Source organism: Leiobunum rupestre, chromosome 11 (genome assembly GCF_980474605.1).
Source record: "Leiobunum rupestre chromosome 11, qqLeiRupe1.1.hap1, whole genome shotgun sequence".
NCBI lineage: Eukaryota > Metazoa > Arthropoda > Arachnida > Opiliones > Sclerosomatidae > Leiobunum > Leiobunum rupestre.
Window position 1 is genome coordinate 42,049,908 of NC_143394.1, and position 22,806 is coordinate 42,072,713.

The window sequence follows — 22,806 nt, forward strand, 5'->3', positions numbered from 1 at the left end:
GTTGTAGGGGGTGAGGTGAGAAGTATGCCTGTTTTTCCCATTTTCCTACGACGAGTTAAAAGATCGCCAGAGAGCTTCAAAGTGTGGCCTACTAGCCCCTGGAAGTAGGCTGCAACAAGCGCAAAACCAAGCAGCAGGGACTTTAAATACTGTTTACTTTTTTACGCTGGCTAACTCGATTTGTTTACAAAGTCCTTTTTTACCTATCACACGAACCCAAACCTTTATATTCGCATTTCCCTTGCTGCTTGGTTTTGCGCTTATTGCAGCCTACTTCCAGGGGTCAGTAGGTCACACTTTAAAGCACTCTGGCGCTCTTTTATTTCATCGTAGGAAAATGGGAAAAAACAGGCATACTTCTTAACTCACCCCCTATAACTCCTTAAAATTTTTGCATAACCTTTTGCAACACTCTGTATATAAACATATTTTACGTATTTCAGTGAATAAAACTGTTCCGCTTGTACCAAAAATTTCTTCGTAGATAGAGAAGAAATAGTTTGGTCTCTTTATCAAGGTTGTTCTAAAATAAAGCAATGACTTTTCGAATTTCAATCTATTTATAACAATGCCAGTTTATAAAAACATATTCTACCTGGAACGATCAGTCACTCATGCTTCATTTTCAAAATTTATTTGAACCAAACAATGCTTTGCGGATAAAGAAATGGTATTTTTATATCAGTATCAAGGGCGTTCTAAAATAAAATATCTACTTAACGTTTAGAATTACTTGAAAATAGAATTTATATTATATTATATTGAAAACCTTTTTTTAACTAGGAGGACTCTCAAAATGTTTTATATTTATTTTGGAACATTATAATATGAAACTACGTCACTATTGTTTGTAGAATAGAATTGTTAATAAATTTTTGTTTGTAGTTCTATTGTTGTATAAGCGTTGGGAATTATTGAAAACCATATAATTCTTTTTATAGGTACTCATTGAGAAACTGCTTCATTCTTGCGACGGGCTCGAGTACATTTACGTCTTGATGAGGAAAAAACGGGGTCGATCCATGCAGGACCGAGTGGAAACGTTGCTGTCCTCTCAGGTACTTCTCCGATTCAGGGATACGTTTTGGAAGTTGGATAGGCAAGGCTCTGCAGAGAGGGGTGGGAAATCCCCGAGCCCGGGAAGTTTAGGCCTCACAGGCACGCTTTTTAGGGACTAGGCTACAGCTTAAGGGTACAGATTAAGGGTTAGGTCTTAATAAGGGTCAAGCCTAGGGGTCCGCGTGTTGTTTAATCCACCACTGGGCCCATCGTACAGCACCCCTTCCTTGGAAATTCCAGTAATGAAGGGTCCATGACGATATATAAACTCGGCGGGGGCCCCTGCACGTCTCTGTGCGGAGGGGAGCGGGTAACAGAAACCCTGTTATCCCGGGTAACCACTCTGGAAACATTTTTCTTAAAGGAAATATAACCTGCAAAGCAATCTTTATGGAAGACCCCTTAATTTTGGCGAATTTCAATGTACAGTGGCCGCAGTGGCGCCAAAATTTTTAAAGCCAAAGGCAAGAGCGGCCAGAGCTGCAAACGTTGGTGTTCCACACTAAATACCTGAGATCTTATGTATCATAATTACTCATAAGTATGCCACTGTACCTTTATTCCATTCAAAAATCTTAACTAACGGTTTGTTTCACCACGAACCAGTAAAAATAATAATAATAATAAATAATAATCAGCTAGGCTAATACCCAAGGCACCACCATAGGCCCAAGTCACCAAGCGACCTTTGAAGCCATTAATTAAGGCGGCCGGGTTACAATGCGTAGGAGGGTGGTAGGAGCTCCCTAAAGGTGGACTATGTTAGATTTTCACCTTTTTTATTCATCCTAGTAATGTTGGGAGTCACACTATTGGCTACTAACGTATGTATTTAAGCCAATATAAAACCTCTAAATTGAGAAGGAATGTTTGGTGTCGGAATTTTAGCCCAATGTAGCTTTATGGAAATTCATAAACTCGCTCGGTTTGTGCGGATGAAGTTAAATAATGAGTAGTTTAGAAAAAGAAGAGGTTGGGGAAAATGATCAATACGGTTCAGTGATCGCTTTACGGAAATGGAGCAAGTCGTCGTAGTGGGATATTCCACCAGCGTTATTAAAACCCATACCAAGCCTTAGGCCTAGGCTCCAAAGAATCTGCAAAGACTCCAATCTTGTAGATTCCCCGGAAAAGTTCAACCGGAATTTCAACTATTTTTTCCAATAAACCTGCTTCTTTTATTTGACTATGCAAATTTATTTTAGAACCTGAGTCTCCGAAAACTTCAATAATTTGCATGTTAATTGCATTAACAGCACTTGACCGTATATTGTAGTTCATTTTAGCTCCTAAGCCTTGGTTCTTCAAATCGGTTTGTTTACTAAAATAATGGATGTCGGTTTATCAGACGTAGAGCTAATTGTACGACGGCATAATCGGCATTTGAGATTCGATGACGTCAAATATTACGTAGGGTACGGATGACGCAATATCTGTGAAACAAATCGTTAGTGGCATACTTATGAGTAATTATGTTACATATGCTGAGATTATATTCCCTTTAAAGCCTCAATCAGCCAAGATTTAGTAATTATTGGCATTTGGAAATGCTTAGATGATTTAAGGTGAGAATATCACAAACATAGTATACATGTATAACTTTCAGGTATAATTAGAATGCCGTCTGTCTCACGCCCCCCCCCCCATTCCTACGCCCCTGGTTTGGCCATGTTTGTCGTACTTTGACTAAAGCTAGGTTTAAAAAGGCACTTAAAAATTGAAAAAAGTCGGGCTTGGCTTTGGAAACCGACATGCATCAGTACCCTCCAAGAACGAAATGCGCAAACCATGTCCAAATTGAATATAACTCTAATATGGGACAGTTTTCTAAGCCTTGCTCGATACTTGTTCCTATAAGATCGATATTTAACTCTGGGCACGACTTTATGTTCGAACCTCTACACTATAGCGTTTAATTTTGGATCATAAACGTTTCCACTAGTTGCTACGTTTTCTTAAAAAAACATGGCGATAAAATTAAAACAATTATTTAGGATTTATTCGGGATTGAAATACTACGATATTTTACACAAAAAGGCCAGACTAACAATTGTTAGTTAGACTGGAAGATCCACAAACAGTGGATAATTTCGGTTGGAATAACATTTCGAACTCAATAAAAGGAATAAGAGTTGTAATGCACGTACATTTGGGAAAGTAGGGGCACGTGCTGAAAGGGTGTGAAGGGGGCTCTGAACACAACCGCTTCTCCACACACACATTTAAAAAAAAATGGAAAATGACTCATTATAGATAATTACAAAACCAATCAATACAAAAATATTAAATAAAAAGTTAAAAGAATACAAAACCAATTAATACAGGATTCGTAATTTAAAAAATACTAAATCCCAATACAATAATACTAAATCCCTATACAATAATACTAAATCCCAATGCAATAATACTAAATCCCAATGCAATAATGCTAAATACAAATACAATAATACTAAATACAAATACAATAATACTAAATACAAATACAATAATACTAAATACAAATACAATAATACTAAATATAAATACAATAATACTAAATACAAATACAATAATACTAAATATAAATACAATAATAATAAATATAATAAGAAATTAATTTTATACAAAATATTATGAATATTTTACAAATGGGATTTATAAGTGATTTTAAACTTTGATTACAACCAAACTTGCATTTCTCTTTAAATAATAATCATTTTAAATATAAATGCAAATTCTCATCTAATTAAATTTCTTGGAGATTGTCTAAGATAATATAATTTAATCGGCATTAAGCATCTAATTTCAGTAAATTGTTATCTCTCTCGCGCTTAATGAATTTATTTCACACATAACAATACGAAATATGGAATGTTTCGTATGAAGTGAGTTATTATTTATAAGGCTACACTTTATATCATTTTGTTTGGACTGCAAAGCAATTACAGAGAAATTCTATCGTTGCTGCTTTTGGCTATAATTAAAATTTCAATATAAAATATTTAAACAACTGACGCTGAACGATTTATAAAACTGTTATTGAACAAAAAATTTCTCAATTATGCACATTAAAACGGCTGAAGGTGAAAGTTTTAGTATCCTTTATTGGACCAAAACTCCGCCAATATTGTACATCAATAAAACTCACATTGAACGCTTTAATATAAATTTGCACACAAAAATCCGTGCAATTATTTACTGCAATGTTACACATATTTTTTTCGTAATATAAAAAATACGCGTGGTTTCAGTGACAGCACTTTGGATAATTTTTCGTTCAATTTTGAACAAATTCTTCTAAGAGTGTAGAAGGGTTTTGCCTTTTTCAGGTGCCTTTGGAAACCTAGCTTTAATTCAATTAAAAAAGCGGAAAATATATTTGATCAAAATAGTAGCCTTTTGACGTATCGTTTAGCTTTATAATAAATCTTTAAATCAAGTGTTGTATCGCGTGTGCTTAGGTGTTTGATCGTATCCGTGAAAAGTCTCCCAAAAGGATGAAGAAAGTGGTGGCCGTGGAAGGCGACATCACCTTGCCCGGTCTGGGTCTTGTGGAACGAGACTTGGATCTCTTGGTGGATAATGTCTCCGTCATTTACCACGCCGCCGCAACCGTCAAATTCGACGACCCTCTCAGGTACTGTCGCCCTGCCTCTTTAATCTTTATCCTACACCTCCTTAAACGGAATATCGAACCATCCAATTGCAGTGGCCTCGGTGTTCCGAATTTGTAAATACCAGGTGGCAAGTAATGTGGCAAACAGTGGTAAATACCAGCCTGGCCAAAAATGTATTTAGTGGCCAATTTGGTAAAAAGTGGAAAATACATTTTTTACTATTATTAAGATTTCAACTTTAAAGCTTTTGCATTTTGGGCTATAAAATACAAATATCTATACATATTTGCCAGAATTTCAGCTAGTTTGTCGGTAAATAGTTTTATGTTAGACCACAGATACTTCTTTTTGGCTATATTTTGTCAGTTTTTCTGGAGCCCAAAATCGTCTGCGAGATGTCCTAGATTTTTTGAAGAAAGTTTCTCAGCAGAGTAGCCAACAGGGCGGTTTTCCCGCCCAATTGGGCTCCTTTCGACTTGGCGAAACGGGTAAAAAAGGCTCGAGCGGGTTGCGATTTTTTGGGCTAGTTAGTTTGGGATTTTTTTACGAATTATTATATTATATGTAAATGACTGTGACATTGACAGTGATTTTTCTGAAAAACTCGGAAATTGTCAGATGGAAAATAATACCAAATTAATGATTAAAGAATGATGTTTAAGTTATTTAAAAGCAATTTGCATTGAGCTCCAGCTTCGTCTACCAAATGCCACTTCAGTGCTTAGGAAAATAGAAACCATTTCCCAACAAAATATTCTTTTGAATTGCGCAGAATGTGCCAAAACTCTACCAAAATTTTTTATTCGTGCCATGTTAACAAGCTCGAGTCACAGCTAAGATATATAAACAATTTAGTTTGAACCAATAAATTAGACTCGGTAGGGTTTTGGCTTGAAGTATAGGTTTTTCTCAAGTTTCGCTGATAAAAAATAAACAAAGAAATAAGATGGAACTTATTCTCTTACGCAATATTCTTTATATAAGATTTGGACTTCTCAATTAAACATAAAGAGCTCGGAATTTGTACCTCCAAAAAAACTAATTAATAGTTTAAATATGTCGATATATGAATAGATTTGTAAATACTGTAGATAATTATTTTTGGTTGATAACTTTGTTTTTAGTAATAAAGTGCAATTCACTATTTTCCTTTTTGTTTTTTTCCTATATTTATTATGCTAGAATTTGGGCTATTTACGAAAAGTACTTTTTAGTGTTGGGCGGTATTTTGGGCTACTTTTGTTTTCATTTGGTTTGCTATTTCGAACAATGAAACATTGAAACTTAAGTTATAATATTACATTTTTTTAATGGCTCAAAAAAGATGGATAAATAAGTGAAAATTAATAAAAAGTTCCAAAGTTTATTATTGATAACTCTTAATTAGATTTTCAGCTTATTCTCTTTCCAAACACTATTTTCTTTATTAGTAACTATTTTCCACTATTTTCCACTGGCCTGGACAAAAATCCAAAAAGGTGGCTTTTTAGGAACACTGAGTGACCTCCCATTTTTGAACCCCATAGTTTAGCAAAATATGGTGATTCATCCCCAAAATTTCAATTTCTACGCTTCTTGTAATACGTTTCAGTAGAATTCTAAGAAATTTACTCTTAGATGCAGATATATTCAAGAAATATGGTTTTAACCGAGGGGTCGGACACTTGCCATTATTTTGTACGGGATTTCGGGATTTCGTAGAGATTTGGTCGATTTTATCATAACTTTTTGAAGTGATTTTGGGATTTCAATGTTAATTTACCATAGAGAGAGCTAAAAGATTTGGCGATTTTAGACAAAGTGTACGGGATTTTGGTAAATGTCCGACCACTCGGTATTAACAGTAATGGTTCTAAAGCTATTCCCATTGTGCGTCCCGCGTAGAACATCCATCATAATAAACCTACAAGGAACAAAACACGTGGTGGATATTGCGAGGAAAATGGCCAAACTGAAATCCTTCGTCCACGTCTCGACTGCCTACTCCAACTGCGACCACCCGGAAATCGACGAATTCGTCTACCCTTCCAAAATCTCACCTAGGCACGCGCTCGACATGCTGGAGTAAGTTTCCTCCGAGGGTATGATTACTCCGTGTACACCATTACGTAATTATTACGTAATTTCGGCGTAGCCCGCATAATCTCTATCTAATCTCGGAGTAGCCTCGATGTAATCTGTGTACTTCGCGTAATCTTGGCTTACTCAGCGTATTCTAGACTTAAGCCCAGTTCACACAATACAAGTAATTGGGCCACTTAATTGAAACCAACTAATTGTAAGCAAGAAAATTGAATAGTGTGAACAGAAAAATTGTAACCATTGTTCCAACTTTTTCTGTTCACAATGTACAGTTTTCTTGCTTACAATTAGTTGTTTTCAATTAAGTGGCCCAATTAATTGTATAGTGTGAACTGCGCTTAAGACTACGTAATCGGTGTACAGGCGGTACTCTAAAGCGAGGTTCACACTTACACCTAAAATCGCTTCGTTTTAGACTAGGAGCAACAAACGCAACACCCCACACAAGAAGAACGCAACCCGTCCAAAGTCGTGGATTTTCTTGTGTACGTTTTTCATTGGCTAGACGCTTTAGCGTGTTTAAAGGCTAGCTGCGTTCTCTTTGTGTTTGTTGCTACTAGGTTTTAGATAACTAGTTTTCAAAACCAGCTTCGTGTTGGTTCGGGAAGTAACTCGTCCAAGTCGGTTCGCTTAGAATCGCTTTCAAAACGACAAGGCGGGGAAATCAAATTGCTCGCATTTTCAAAAAAAATGGGAATAAAATTCTAAATAATGTCAAATAATATTATATTATATATAGTAAACCTGATTAACTAATTGTTTTGGGATATATTTTAGTATTTTCAAAATTCTGGTCATAATTTGAAAGGATGTTAAGCCTTTGCTATTAGCGAACCGGGATGAAGCGATTTTGCACGTGTGAACCAAGAATTATCGTCGGTGGTCAAAACTGGCATTCAAACCGACCTAAACTGGGTTTTAAGCTCTAGTGTGACCGTGGCTTAAGTCATCAGCTCTCATGAAGTAATTTGACCTTCTGGCAGGTGGATGGATGACAACGTAATGGACACCATAACACCGAATCTAATCGAAGGCCGACCAAATACGTATACTTTAACCAAAGCTATCACCGAGTCGTTTTTAGAAGAAAGTGCGAAAGATTTACCCATTTGTATCGTCAGGCCTTCCATCGTCACAGCCTCGTGGAAAGATCCAGCTCCCGTGAGTTTCCATTCTAGTTTGTCTACCTACAGCAGTGCTTCCACTTGCACAATCTCATTTCTCCCTCTGTCTAATAAATCCCTTTTTATCCCTTTCACAAAGAAAAATCTATTTTGCTCTCCCACTTAAATATTTTATTTTAACTAAAACAATAAGATTTAAAAATTTTAGGTCTTAAATAAAAAGAAAACTTTTTTCTTAAAAATATTTTAAAATCTGTGACACACTGACACTGGCAGCTAAGACCCACAAACACAAGGATAACGCAGCTAGCCTTAAACCACGCTAACTGAGTGTTGTGTACAAATTTCATTGGACGAGCCTTTACACTGAACGTTTTACGGAAAGGGGGAAGGCATTTTAGAATTTTCCCTTTCCGACGGCAGCAGGCGCTAAAGCGTCTAACCAATGAAAATTGTACGCAAGAAAATGCTCGACTTCTGACGGGTTGCGTTCTCCTTGTGTGGGGTGTTGTGTTTGCTGCTACTAGCTGGCAGAATGGCGCGCTTTTAGAACAAGTGCTAGTACTACTCTGCCTGGGATTCCGAATCCCAGTTAATTTCATTCTTAGGGTCTAATAAAGGTCGAGGCGCGGTATTTGTACTAGACCAAAATATTTCTGGCGAAATTTAGGAAAATTCCCTATATCCTTTAAATACTTCATTTCCGAAAAACCCCTAATTTTCCCCTTTTCCCTCTCTTCCAAAATAAAATCCCTTTAGATCGGAATCCAAAAAAAAGGATAAAATCCCTTGTCTCCTTGTTAGTTTACGCTTATATTAAAAGGTGGGTAAAAATGTCGACCCCCCTGCGAAATTTGAATCTATATAATAAAACTCTAAGCCCCTTTCGTCGCATTTTTTTCTGACTTTCATTCGCGACTCTAACGTGGCATCGCCACGGGTACACGGAGGTACACACCGAAGATATGCCTAGCACTTCGCCTTAATACTAGGTCATCTACATAATTTTTTCTGACTTTAATTCGCGCCTCTAACGTGGCGTACGGAGGTACACACCGAAGGTCTCCCTAGCGCTTCGCCTTAATACTAGGTCATTGAGTATATTTCAGAAATCGGGTCTAGCGTGACATCGCCGAAGGAGTACAGAGGGGTTTGGGAGGCCTGCGAGTTTTTGAGTTATTTTTGCGGGGAAAAGGGTACCACGGAAATTCTCGCAAGGGAAAAGGGGAGGGGAGTACCATGGTAACTATCATATGGGTAAAGGGGGAGGGGATACCGCGGTTATTATCACATGGGAAAAGGATGAAGGGGGTACCATGGTAATTATAACAAGGGGAAAAGGGTGGAGGGGGTACCACGGTAATTGTAACATGGGGAAAAGGGTGGAGGGGATACCACGGTAATTGTAACATGGGGAAAAGGGTGGAGGGGATACCACGGTAATTGTAACATGGGGAAAAGGGTGGAGGGGATACCACGGTAGTTATCACATGGGAAATGGGGGGAGGGAGTACCAAGGTAATTATCACATGGGAAAAGAGGGGAGCGGGTACCAGGGAAATTATCACATGGGGAAAAAGGGGAGTAAGTTCCTTACTTGGGGTGGTTTTACTATGGGGAAAAGAGTACCATGGAAATTATCCCCTGGGAAGAAGGGAGAGGTGAGTACCACGGTAATTATCACATGGGGAAAAGGGGAGGAAGGGCCTTACTGGGGTGGTTCTACTAAGGGGAAAGGAGTACCATGGAAATTATCCTCTGGGAAAAAGGGGGAGGAGGCTTTACTGGGGGGGAGGTTCGACTATGGGGTAAAGGGTACCACGGAAATTCTCGCATGGGAAAAAGGGTAGGCGGCCTTACTGCGGTGGTTCGAATATGGGGAAAAGGGTGCCTCGAAACACACCACTAGCTGAGAAGCCCACCTTACAGGCGGGCTTCTCAGCTAGTTTATATGTAAACGAATTTCCTGTCTTGCGTAGTTTCGTGTTTTCGGTATAAAATCGTCTCCGTTTCAGACGGCTTGTAACGAAATATCAGTTTCTTATTGGTCTTTCATATAAATGAAAATTTTGCCGGGAGGGTCGGCATTTTTACACACCTTTTAATATAAGCGTATTACCGTTAACCTCAACAAGTTTTTATGTTTCGGAAGAAATACGTTTTCATACTGAATTTGTAAAGCAATTTCATCATGAAAATATAGTATATCCCTATTATTTGTTTCGACATTTTACACTGCTAGGCGGAGTAATACCAAAAGTAAATAGGGGGAGAAAGTCTATCACTGCCTTCAGATTTTACCTTCCCCCATGCTTGACACCCTTTTGGAAGAGCTAGTGATCACGTGATATTTCTAACCAATAAGGACCATATTACGCGCGAAGTAGTGCATTTGTGGTATTCCGGTCCGCACTCAAGATGAAAATTTTGAATTTTACTCCCTGGCAACCATGTCACCGCCTCGCGATTTCAAATAGTCTCTCTGTCAACATGCTGACCATTATTTCCTTCGATAACGGTTGATTTTAATTAATATTTACTATATTAATTGTAAAATAAACAAAAAAGCTCGTAGCTATAGCTATTATTTCAGTTAAACTTGCAAATTGTTAGGCCTTAACATCGTAGATTTACCAATTAGTCCCGATCTCTGCTCTTAGATGGCGCCACGCTCTCCACGATTTAAGTGAGTGTTATTCTAGTTACGGTTTATTACTTTTCAAAAGTCGTGTTATTATTTTTTAAATGTCGCATTTTAGTTTCTATCATATATCTACTTTATTTACTAAATTAACCAAATTATCGAAAGCAAAAGTTTAATATTCACGTATTTTATAGAGAACTATTTTTCATCGTGGCGGAGTACAACCGATACCTTTGTGTCCCTGTAAAGAGGCGAGGGGGAAGTCATTTCCGAAGCCCAAAAATTTTACCCCTCAAATAAGACGTCGTGCGGTTGGACCCCAGTGACAGACTTTCTCCCCCAATTTACTTTTGGTAATACACGCCTACGTCTTGAGGCGTGTTGCGGTGAATGCGAGGAAATCGCTTCATTCGAAACTGCCTCGAGTCTGAGAAAACACACGTTTCATATTAACATGAATACTTCTCTTGGAAGAAATATATTTGTTTTTTCGCGTATACTGCCTTCGGTTGGATTAGATTTGGTTTAAGTTTCGGCTTAGGTTGGGTGAGGTTTCTCGTCTCAGTTCATCTAATATCAACTCACTTGATCTCTGTCCATCTCATATTATCTCACTTCATTCGCTTCATACTATCTTCGTCTGAACTATCGCGAATTAAATTAGAGGTGAATAAATATTTTTATATTGATAAAAGTTAGAATTAAATTAAATGATACAATATATTTTGTGACCTGAACCTCTATACCCAATTGTTAAAACAGGGGTACTCAAATTTCAGATTTAAAACATCGCCATTTAAAAGGTAGAGTTCACCATATTCAAGGTCTTTGCCTTAATTAGGTGATTGTCTGAATAATAACAACAGCGATTCAGGGGAATTGAAATCGCGAGAGAAGATTTTTTATCATAAGATATTAATATATTTTCGAGATAAACGTTTGAAGATCGAGTTCGTTCTTTTAAAGATCAATATCGCCATTTTGAATAATTTTGGCACCCCTGTTTTAAACCTTAACAAGCTAACTCGATTAATTGGATAAAATGAATAAATAGTTTAATCTATGAGCAACAAACACAGCACTGCCCACACAAGGAGAACTCAACCCGTCAAAAGTCGTGGATTTTCTTACGTACAATTTTCATTGGTTAGACGCTTTAGTGCCTGCTGCCGTCGGAAGGGGAAACTTTGAAATTGTCTTCCCCCTTTCCGTAAAAGTTTCGTCCAATGAAATTTGTACGCAACACTGCGTTAGTGTGTTTAAAGGCTAGCTTCGCTCTCCTTGTGTTTTTTGCTTCTACGTGTAATTAAGGTTTGAGTTTTAGCATATTTATATTGATGTACACCTTTCCTTTTAGGGCTGGGTGGACTCTCTAAATGGAGCGACGGCCGTGTACCTAGCCGTAAGTTACATTCCCATTTTATGTCTTCAAGGGCTTGATAAAACAGTTTTGGCCACTAGGCCATGGCCGCCATTTTAGGGGCAAACATGGATGACGTCGTGTCACGTGGTACTATTCTATATAGTGAAATTTTGTGCTAAACTAGTTCTTTTAACGTTGTTCAGATGTTAACTGGGACAGTGAAAACCCATATCATCAAGAAAAAAGCCACCGCCGATTTTATACCGGTAGATGTCGTTATCAATTTGATGATAGCGGCTGCGTGGTACACTTCAACGACTCCAAAAGAGAATGGGTTAGTAGCATTGGTCGCCCCTCTTTCATATAGACCACATTGGGAAAATCTTTTGCTTTCTCAAATGAAGTCAGGAGATCCAAGTGTTCAACTGCACGTCGGGGAACGTGAACCAGTTGACGTGGGGCAACGTCGAGGTACTCAGTATGTCCGCCATCAACCAGAATCCGACCCTCCGCTTACAAAGGTATCCCGCTTTCGTCAGCACCAATAACTTCACCGTTTATTACCTCAAGATCATCTATCAGCATTATTTGCCCGCTATGCTTCTCGACGCTCAGAGAATATGCAGCGGAAAGCCCCCCAGGTACGTCCATTTTTACAGGTTCTTGTCACGGAGAGGTCCACGCGCTTTTGGTATTTAACGAAACACATTCGTCACTTTGAGAACGGAAAAAATATCACGGTGCAGTTTTACGCTATTTATACAAATAAACTAAATTACATATAAACGAATTATTTTATGGTACCAATATAACTATTTTTGCCTTCTTAATTATTTGTAAAAATATCTTAATAGAAGCTTCGTAATATATTACAACCTTAAGATTAAATAGATGGCGCGTTGTGCTGTTTAGTCTACAGTAACACGGAGGAAAGATAAGGAGAGCCAACTCAGGCCGGTTCTCTTTTACATCCTTTCAAACCACCAGGATCAGTAGCGGCGCTAAGGGTGGGCTGAAGTGGGCTTTAGCCCCCCTGCATTTCTGAGAGGGGCCACATATTTATATTAAAAGGGCCACATATTTATAATTAAGAGGCCGCATATTTGAATTTATGAATTTTCTTTATCTCTAGAAATTTGTTTTATTGCCAAGAAAAATTTTTCTGGAAAAAATCAATTTGTTTACTCAATAAGATAGTAGACCATAAACAGATAGATTCGGGAGGAAGGGAGCGGAAATTGGGAGAAAGTTGAATGGACAATAGAAAGAAAAGAAAGGGAATTTAGGGAAATACACCGGGCGTGCACGTGTCCCCTCCAGGTCGGATACAAGGTCATAGGGGGTCCAGTAAACGCGACGAGAGCCGCACCAAGAAAACGACCTTGCTCTTCTCGCTTCCTGGAAAATTTATAAGGGGTCACTAAATTTGTAAAATGGAGTGTTGTAAGGGCCACCAAATTCTTAGGAGCCACAAAATAATTAGCCCACCTGCGAAAAAACCTTAGCGCCGCTACTGACCAGGATCACTCCAGGAGCGACTGCACTTGTGATGAAAGGTTTTACGGCAGACATAGGCCCGTGCGCTGACCTCTCCATCAAAAGCTTATGATTTTTTGTTCTTAATGAAAATGAAAACCCTTCATTTGAAAACACGCAGGATGGTTCTCTTCATCAGAAAGACTCTGAAAGCCATGCTTTCTTTGAACTACTTTACGACCAATTCTTGGAAATTTAAGTCGAAAAATATCCCAGCCCTGCACAGGAGGATGTCCGAGGAAGACCGTGAGGTCGGTTTGAACATGAACTAATTGATACAGGGACGTTTCTGTGCCACTGAATTTTCCTACCAAGCGCGTAAACAATTATTTTCATACCTCTATCGGCAAAAATGGGCGTGACAGAGTTTGCGGATGAGCCAAGGTATCACAAGGAGAATACATGTTTGAAAACCATGTAAGCTACGCCACCTTCCAGCTCTTTACGATATTACTATTTCCATTTCAAAATACAGACGTAAAAATTGAGTGTTTCGCTAATAGGAGACGCTAGCTAACTGGTTCGCTCCCTGTGATACCTTCACACGTGCGCGAGTTGAGGGTACATTTTAGGGTATCCGAAACATCTCTGTTATTTACTAGTTTAAGGCTAGAAGAATGAAATAACCAGAATTTATTCGCATTTTGAAAAGTTTAAGTATGACACGTCCCAATTCTATTGTTTTAAATGATAGTCCATTTCGCCAATAATAACATAAATCATAAAGTGGCGAAAGACCTACGTTTTATCTTTGTTGTTACTAGTCTTTGGAACTGCCAAAGTAAGGATCCCCTAAAATTCGCTGCCGCAACCCTTTTTTTTATGACGCAGCCAAAACCGATTAAAATTTGAACGGTATCAAAAGTAAAAATAAACGCTTACTTTGGAAAAATTATGACTAATTATCGAATTGAAAAACCAAATGAACTATTACAAACCCTCGTTTTGTTCATAGAAGTAGTTATAGTCGAATACGTGACGAGTTTCCTGTTCCGCCACGTCCGATTAGGCAATCGCTCTGTCACAGATCATTATCCCTCAATTATTTAGTGTCGTACTTAGGCTTATTGCATTACTTATGGTATTTTGTAACGCTTTTAAATACACCGTGACAGGAGTTTATTATCAATATCGAGTCGTTGGTCTGGAAGGAGTACATAGAAGATCACATAATAGGAGTAAAGAAATTCATCTTGAAAGAAGATGTGTCCAAATTAGAAGAAGCCAGAGCCAAAATGAGAAGGTGAAGAGTCGTTTTTTTACTCTTAAATTATTTTTTTTGGGGGGGGGGGGGGGGCGTTCACTAATCAGGGGCGTTCCAAGGGGGGTCAGATTGGGGGACAAGCCTTGATTTTTCCAACTGTCAAAAGGCGATGGTCCCATATACACTGCAAAGGACATGGCGTTATATGTTAGTGCTTGGAGTTCATCAAAGATTTCTTCACGTGGAAGTGAAAATTATCCCTTCTCAGGATTTGTCACACGGATTTGTCACAGAATGTGACGCAATCGCTTCCCACAAATTCTGTTTAGAAGAGTGAAAATGCCTCCGAGCCAAGGACTGTTGACAATAGAAAAGCTTTCCAAAGTAAAAATAACGTTTCTTTCGACAAAAAATAATAATTTATTGAATCGGGAAGTAAAATTGGCTATTAATATACAATAGCTTCGTTTCTGAAGGTAAATAGCAAAAAATATAAGCCAAAAATCCGTTTTTTGGCTTGTATTTATCGCAATCAACGTAACATGGCCGTGCCTCTGCCAAAATTAAGAGATACACGATTAGCGTATGTATTCTTTTTTTGGAACTAAAAAAGTACACTTTATACCCCTAAATCAAACTATTTTCTAGTTTTACCAAGAATGTATTGAAGTTACCAAGAATATTTCAGCATAGCATTAACCCCTGGTACCATCCTCACAGCTTTTGTGCAGAAAGTTCGTCTGCATTTAAGGAGCAAACTTGAATGGGGAAGCAAACGAATTTAAGCTACAAAGGCTGCGAGGATGGGAATCAGAATCCTGTAGTCCAATATTCTTAGTAACTACAATACATTCTTGGTTTTAGTGAATATGGCTTTTTTAAGGTCGCTTGATGACTTAGGCCTAAGGTGGTGCCTTGGGTATAAGCCTAGCTGATTATTATTATTTTTGATTATTATTATTTTTGATTATTATTAATTACTCTATACCGTAAACTATTAATCAAGAGCAGTTGGTATTTGTGCTACACTTTCTACTCCAACTCAAAAGCAAGAGGAGTAAACGTGTTTGATCGCCCGCTTTATAATGAAATATGGTGCTCAGGGGCGGCGTTAGGGGTAGCCAAGACTAACTAAAGCCTACATTTGTTTTTACTTGGGGGCCCACAAATCGACTTGATGGGGGCTTCTCCAGTCGATTTATACGAAAACTTTGCAAAATTGAATTTTTAAACCATATGTAGGGGGGGCCCACAACTGAGAAAAATCTCCTGATGCCGCCCCTGATGGTGCTGTACGGTTGGTGTGGTTGGCGAATAGTTTAATTTAGAGTAAAAATATACACTTTTATTGCCAGAACAGTACTGTATGCAAATACTATTTTTTGGGAATCAAATAGAATATCAATTGATTTGGGTACATTTGTTCGAATTTCATTCGGCCGAACGGTGGTACAAATGTCCGAATGATCATTTGTCCGAATGCCGGAAAACAGGATCGTATGTCCGAAAACATATTTCATTTGCCCGAAAAATTTATCACAACTTTTGTTGGTGATTTAGTCGTTCAATTTATGTTAACTTTACTGGCGAATTTCATTTGTTCGAATAATCGTTTGTCCGTTTTTTCGAACATTAGGAATTGGCTGTCTTTTTTTTAAATATTGTTAATATAAGAAAATAGTAACATTAACGTGAACCTAACCTAACCTAAAATATCCACAACATTGAATATGAAGTAAAATATACAATATATAGATATAACAGCAATTAAGAGAAAACAACTTGAACAAACAACGATATTTCAAATGTAGTTTTTTATTTTTTATTTTTGCACTAAAAAAATCCGGACCAAAAAAAACAGCAATAAGAAATACTAATTTAGCGACAGAATTCGGACAAGTGATGCTACCGATTCGGACGAATGAAACAAACAAGTTGTCCAATTCGAACAATTGAAACATTTGTTATTTCGGCGGTTCGGACGACTGAAATTCGAACATTTGTACCTACCCCATCAAAATTTGGTCCACTACCCTACCCGGTCAGGCTGATTTTGCGGTCTATGAGGATCAGTTAGAAGGTGTTGACTGTTCAGGCCCGTGCACCAATAATAATTTCCTCCTGAGATCTCATACCCTCCATCGTATTTTCTTTTAAACTCAACAACCAAGGAAAACCCTTCAGTTTTGCAAACTATTTGAAATTGCAAATGTTCCAAACTACCAATTTTCGAATATTTAACTATTTGATCAGGAAATACAATATTCACGAACATTATCAAAGTCTATTCGATTCCTCAAATCGGGTATTCGATTTGCTATTATATCTAATTATCTGGTGTAACCAAATATCGTGCACACTCCTGGTGTAGCATGCGAATAGTTTAGTTTGGGAAAATTTGGTTGTATACTATTGGACCGAATCCCGTTTGACCGAATCCCATTGAACCGAAAAGTATTTTCGTTTATAGCCCAACATGGCGGGATTCAGTTGAATGGGAAATTTAAATGTGGTTCGTTTTCACTTCGGGTAGGTTAGCAAAGGTTGGGTTAGGTTAGGTTAGGTTAGTTCAGGTTGGGTTAGGTTAGTTCAGGTTGGGTTGGGTTAGGTTAGATATGGTAGGCAACTATTTCACGTCGGGTCTTATCAAGGTTATTTTCCAAAATTAAACCCGGAAAATATCAAATTTCAAGGGAAAAAGGTCTAAAAATACACGTCGGTACGAAATAATAAATATTGAAGACATAGTTTAGTCCAAATTAGATATACTATCGTCACGTAACCTACGATATATAAATATGTATCACTAACGGTATATTGAATGAAAACCGCGCAAAACGCGGATTTCGGTCGATTGGAATTCGGTTGAATGGTACATTCGGACGAATGGGGTTTAGGTCCAATGGTCTACAATCGGAAAATTTTAGTCAGTATCCTTTTATTATTTTATGAAAATCTTTTCCCTGGCTAAGTTACACCACCCCGAACTATTCGCGAGCTAAACGTTTTCGATGCTTGCTCGTAGCGTCGTATCTAAATCCCGTCATGAAACGGCTGCCATGATTTCAAAGATCACGAAACAAAACATCACCTGATCCCGCGATGTCAATCACGTCACCACCATTGGCGTCCTAATGTCATGGCAAACTTAACACGCTACTATGACAGCGAAAACGGCGACACACGTACGAGCAAGCTACGAATCCACTTAATACCTGAAGTTCAGTTCATTGAACCCCTTTATGCTTGGGCTTTGAAAGCTTTATGGCGAATGTGTCTCAATAAGTATTTGTTACGTTCCAGCATGTACATGAAAGACGTCGCTACGAATCTGGTGGCTTGTGCCGCATTTACGTGCCTTCTAATAAACCAACGCCAACGTGTCTCCAGGATGGTCACGGCTACGTCTTCCTTCGTGCTAAGACTCTTAGGACTTATCTAATTTTCAAGCTGATTTTTGATACTGAACGAATCGATGTGTTGTTTCTCCATATAGACCTACACGCGTCGTGGTGAACACTTCGTAACAATAATATAATTCCTAATAAAAAAAAGAGACATTTTAAAGAAATTTTCCAATTCCTCAAATCGTTCGATGTGTCCGCGAAGTTTCCCGTCGACTTTTTCGCGTTCTGGTGTGTGGTTTCCGCTAGCCATTTTCCGGCCCGGGTGGTCCTTACGGTCCGCCCCAAGTTGATTTAGGGGATTTTTACTGAAATATCGTTTTCTAAATATTTTGTAATCGGTAGCTTGTAGAACCATAAGCTTATAGTTGTACTTCACGTAAGTGTGTTAATTCCCCTATCTTCCGAGCTATTTCTATAATGATGACGCATTTTGTGATTTCGTTGATAAGTTGTTTTAAATGGCGTATTTTTCCACAGAAAAAGTGGAAGAGGAATAGCAACTATATGCATGGTCTCGTGGTAATTTAGGCCTATTAATTTCCTGTAATATTATAACCTAAATATTGTCTCTGTTAACGCTAAACCCTTTTACTTTAGAGCCTCAAGATACGTTGTGAAACCTTGTCAAAACTGGAAAGTTAATATTCGACTTTCCGCTATAGGGTATGGCGTCATTATTTTTACAACAAATTGACACACTTATGTAACGTAATTATAGACTTATGGTAGAACTATACATATTTTCTCTTAGACACTCTCAATCGAGGGTTAATTAATCCCATCTATTACGAGCCTAAATTATACCGAACCTTTAAACCCACGTAATGGTTTTGGTACGCATCTATATTAAAAATAAAATATTCTCGGGAAGGTTCGTTTTTATCTCTCCAAAGTGTGATACATCAGCGCTTGTTTCGAGCGTCATTCGATCCCGCTTATTTTTCAATCTATTTTCTTATTGTATTCATTTCGATTCGACATATTTAAAAAAATATTCTAAAAAGAAACACTGTTGTTGACTACCTCATTTCTTCATCTCATTATATACTCACAAGTCAGTTGCACGTTAAGAAAGGCAAAATATCTAGTACATTTGGCGGAAAGATACTAGCATGACCTTCCGGTAAATCATCGGCGGGAATTTCGAATTTCGCCTATTTCTGTTGAATTCCTAAAGGTTCGTACGCCTGTTATATTAATCCATTTTAGAAATGCCTATTGTGTAAATTTTAAAGTGATCTATAAATATTTAATGTAGATTATTACTTTTAAGCTTCATTAGAGCGTATTTTTAGTATTATGCTCCTAAGCAATCATCACGTACGTCAACGTGGTAAACTCGGCATTACACGTTCTATACTTACCCTGGGCTCGCCAAACGGATTTTTTTAGGTATCCTCACTTGTTGACGGTAATAGTGAGTGTAGGGAGCTGTTGCCTCGCGTGGAATGAAGGGCTTGCCACCACCCTCCTAGGCTCCTACACATTGTAAACCGGTCATTATAAATCCCTAGATGACTTGGACCTAAGGTGGTGCCTTGGGTATTAGCCTAGCTGATTATTATTATTTGTAATACTAAAATTAAATTAGTTCAACGCAATAGACGATATTTTCCAAAATTATATAAGTATGCTAAGAAATTCAACCGTTAACAGGCGAGATTCGTGCTAGTATTTTTCCGCCAAATGTATTAGATATTTTGCCTTTCTTAACCTGCAACTGAGTTATACCAAGAATGAATTAATTTCTGCTTAGGGAGAATGACTACTGTCTCGGACCCCTAGGAAGGAGAGCGCGAGTGTTATTGGGAACTAGGCTAAACGTTCTACATAATCATTCTCCCAAAGTAGGAATACATCACACCATTGCTGGAAAGCGTAATTTAAAGGGTCATCTGGCTGGGAATTCTGAGACTTTTCGAGCCCAAACTTCAAGGCCCAGTACGGCGCTATAATCGATACTAATTTTTACCGTTATAACTAATCTATATCGATACTAATTTTTACCGTTATAACTAATCTATATCGATACTAATTTTTAAATTTTTTCAACAGATATGACTATTCTATACCGATAATAATTTTTTACCGTTATGATTAATCTATATCGATACTAATTTTTACCAATTTCTAAACGGTACGACTAATTTACATCTATACTAATTTTTACAAAATTTTAACCGATATGACTATTCTATACTGATAATAATTTTTTACCGTTATGACTAATCTATATCGATACTAATTTTTATCAATTTTTAAACGATACGACTAATCTATATCGATACTAATTTTTACCAATTTTTAAACGATACGACTAATCTATATCAATACCAATTTTTACCAATTTTTAAACGAAACAACTAATCTATATCAATACCAATTTTTACCAATTTTTAAACGATACACCTAATTTATATCAATACAAATTTTTACCAATTTTTAAATGATACGACTAATCTATATCAATACCAATTTTTAAACGATACGACTAATCTATATCAACACCAATTTTTACCAATTTTTAAACGATACAACTAATCTATATCAATACAAATTTTTACCAATTTTAAAACGATACGACTAATCTATATCAATACCAATTTTTACCAATTTTTAAACGATACGACTAATCTATATCAATACCAATTTTTAAACGATACAGCTAATCTATATCAATTATAATTTTTACCAATTTTTAAACGATACGACTAATCTATATCAATTATAATTTTTACCAATATTTTAACAATACGTCTAATCTATATAAAATATAATTTTTAAACGACACAACTAATCTATATCAATTATAATTTTTACCAATTTTTAAACGATACGACTAATCTATATCCATAATAATAGATACATTGTTTTATTGATAAAAAGAAAAAATCTTCCAAGTTAAGAAACTATAACGTAAGGGTAGCAAACGGTTTGAATCGATTTAAAACGAGTTAGCCTGGTTCACACAACTCCTTCGAAATGTTTTGAATCGATTTGAATCAATATTATATCAAGGCGGTGTGTGAACGCGGCTTCTGAGACCAAGACAAAACGTGGATAATGGAAAACAATTTTTATTTTTTACGTTGTAGATATGACAAATATTACAGGTTGTCTAGTATTTTGATCACGAACTGGCCCGCGCGTATCTGCCGATGAAGAGGATTGAATTGGTGGGTTTGTGGTAGAGCGCGTACAGGAATGGCCTGTTCGCGGTGAAATAAATCTGGCGTTGTGTTGGGTTAATTGAAGCCGAGGTTTTAATTAGTGTGACTGCAGTAGCGGCCGCCGCTTCGGTGCCTTCTTCGTTGACTTCAACCACGGCTTTTTGAAGCACTTTGGACACTTTGAGCTTCGTCTTGGTGCTGACACCACTGAAATTTGCGTAGTTTGAGAAAGCCAGTTTCATACCCGAGGACATGAGAGGTTCGTTCAGACCAAAACTGCTTTCAATTTTGTATTTGGGAATGGTGACGACAACTTTCTGTTCATAGGCATTATTAGCCGCGTCTACCAGCGCTCTGCCGGTGAGAATGTCCTCCGTGGCGCTGAGGGACTGAGTGGCGTCGTTGGGAAGCGTAAAAATCATGTACATACTTTCACCCGTGTACGGCAACATTAACACTTGCGAATTCAGAGCGGCACTCTCCGTGTATTTGAACTTGTCGGTGACGTGCATCAGAGTTGTAATTGTCTTACTGCCTCCCTCGTTGGTAAACGGCTCTCGCTTGCTACGTTTCTGATCAAATTTCTTTTTCCAAGTACCTTTGAAATATATGGCATTCAACAAGACCATTTGCGTATCCCTCGACAATTTTCCATTCAGAAATTTTGGTATTTTTCCACGCGTGTGGGTGTTCACAAACTTGTTAATTTGTTCTTGACCATTGGCCACGTCAAGGTCGTATTGCCCCGATTGGTAAACCGATTGCAAGGTGTCCTTGAAACTTTGCAGCACCTTCAATTCCTTCTTGACGAAAATAGCGTTCGTAACAACGAGGGTGTAATTACCGGCCAGACCGGGAATTATCTTTTTGTAACCGTCGTTGATTTGACCTTGACTGAGTTTGCTGTAGGCCAAAGCTGTTTTCATCTCGCCCGCCGTGTCGGACTTGGCTCCGACCAACAACATACTCAAGACGGTCGACACGCTGAATGGAGACGCCACGACATTGTTTTTGCCGCCGACAATCTTCTTGTAGAAATCGACCGTGAATTGGTTATTGGCGTTTGAGACGGCCACCGACGAAGACTCAGCGGCTGTGGTTCGACCACCGATGACGCATAGCACTACGATTAACGCGGAAATATCGCTGAGCTTCATGATCCACTTCAATTGGATTTCTACGCGACGTGCAATTTATAAAGGTACTGTTTCAACGACCTATGATCATAAAATTTCCTCGTAAGCGAATTGCAGATCAATTACAAGCTAATAGGCAGTTTGGATGCGTTATTGCATAACATCAAAAACCATCTTCTAAAAAAAGCTTACTATGGAAAAACCGGCGAAAGAATTTATTCAGATCCGTTTACGAATGAATATTCTTAAAGGGAGTAGAACCCTCCTTGTTTGGGAGGGTGCGCCATAGCTTCTCTCTTTTCTCACTCATGGCGCTAGTCTAGAACGATAGTAGAAACACCCAATTCTTCTATTAGAGGAAGCGTGCCCGCCCTGAAGAGGTTTTATCCCTTGAAACCTTTATTGTTTCATATTTAGTGTGTATTTCTTAAATGCACCCTTAATTAACATATAAACAACAATGTCCGAGCTATAAAATAATTTTT

General features: G+C 37.8%; 2 protein-coding genes across 2 annotated transcripts in view; one reads left to right on the top strand and one right to left on the bottom strand.

Moving 5' to 3' along the window:
* Positions 1 to 18,988, top strand: part of LOC149922877 (fatty acyl-CoA reductase 1-like) — a 53,640-nt gene extending 34,652 nt beyond the window's left edge. The window contains exons 3-12 of the mRNA XM_090162978.1: positions 942 to 1,058; positions 4,500 to 4,675; positions 6,540 to 6,719; positions 7,721 to 7,898; positions 11,863 to 11,907; positions 12,072 to 12,202; positions 12,273 to 12,509; positions 13,526 to 13,655; positions 14,520 to 14,647; positions 17,912 to 18,988. Of these exons, the coding sequence (XP_090019104.1) occupies positions 942 to 1,058; positions 4,500 to 4,675; positions 6,540 to 6,719; positions 7,721 to 7,898; positions 11,863 to 11,907; positions 12,072 to 12,202; positions 12,273 to 12,509; positions 13,526 to 13,655; positions 14,520 to 14,647; positions 17,912 to 18,050 (1,461 nt within the window). The 3' untranslated portion in view covers positions 18,051 to 18,988. The remainder of the gene's footprint in view (positions 1 to 941; positions 1,059 to 4,499; positions 4,676 to 6,539; positions 6,720 to 7,720; positions 7,899 to 11,862; positions 11,908 to 12,071; positions 12,203 to 12,272; positions 12,510 to 13,525; positions 13,656 to 14,519; positions 14,648 to 17,911) is intronic.
* A 2,080-nt stretch (positions 18,989 to 21,068) lies between these two features.
* LOC149922880 (intracellular coagulation inhibitor 2-like) lies at positions 21,069 to 22,499 on the bottom strand. Its single transcript, XM_090162425.1, has one exon. The coding sequence runs from the start codon at positions 22,340 to 22,342 to the stop codon at positions 21,146 to 21,148; it is 1,197 nt and encodes a 398-aa protein (XP_090018551.1). The 5' UTR covers positions 22,343 to 22,499; the 3' UTR covers positions 21,069 to 21,145.
* Between the last annotated feature and the right edge of the window lie 307 nt (positions 22,500 to 22,806).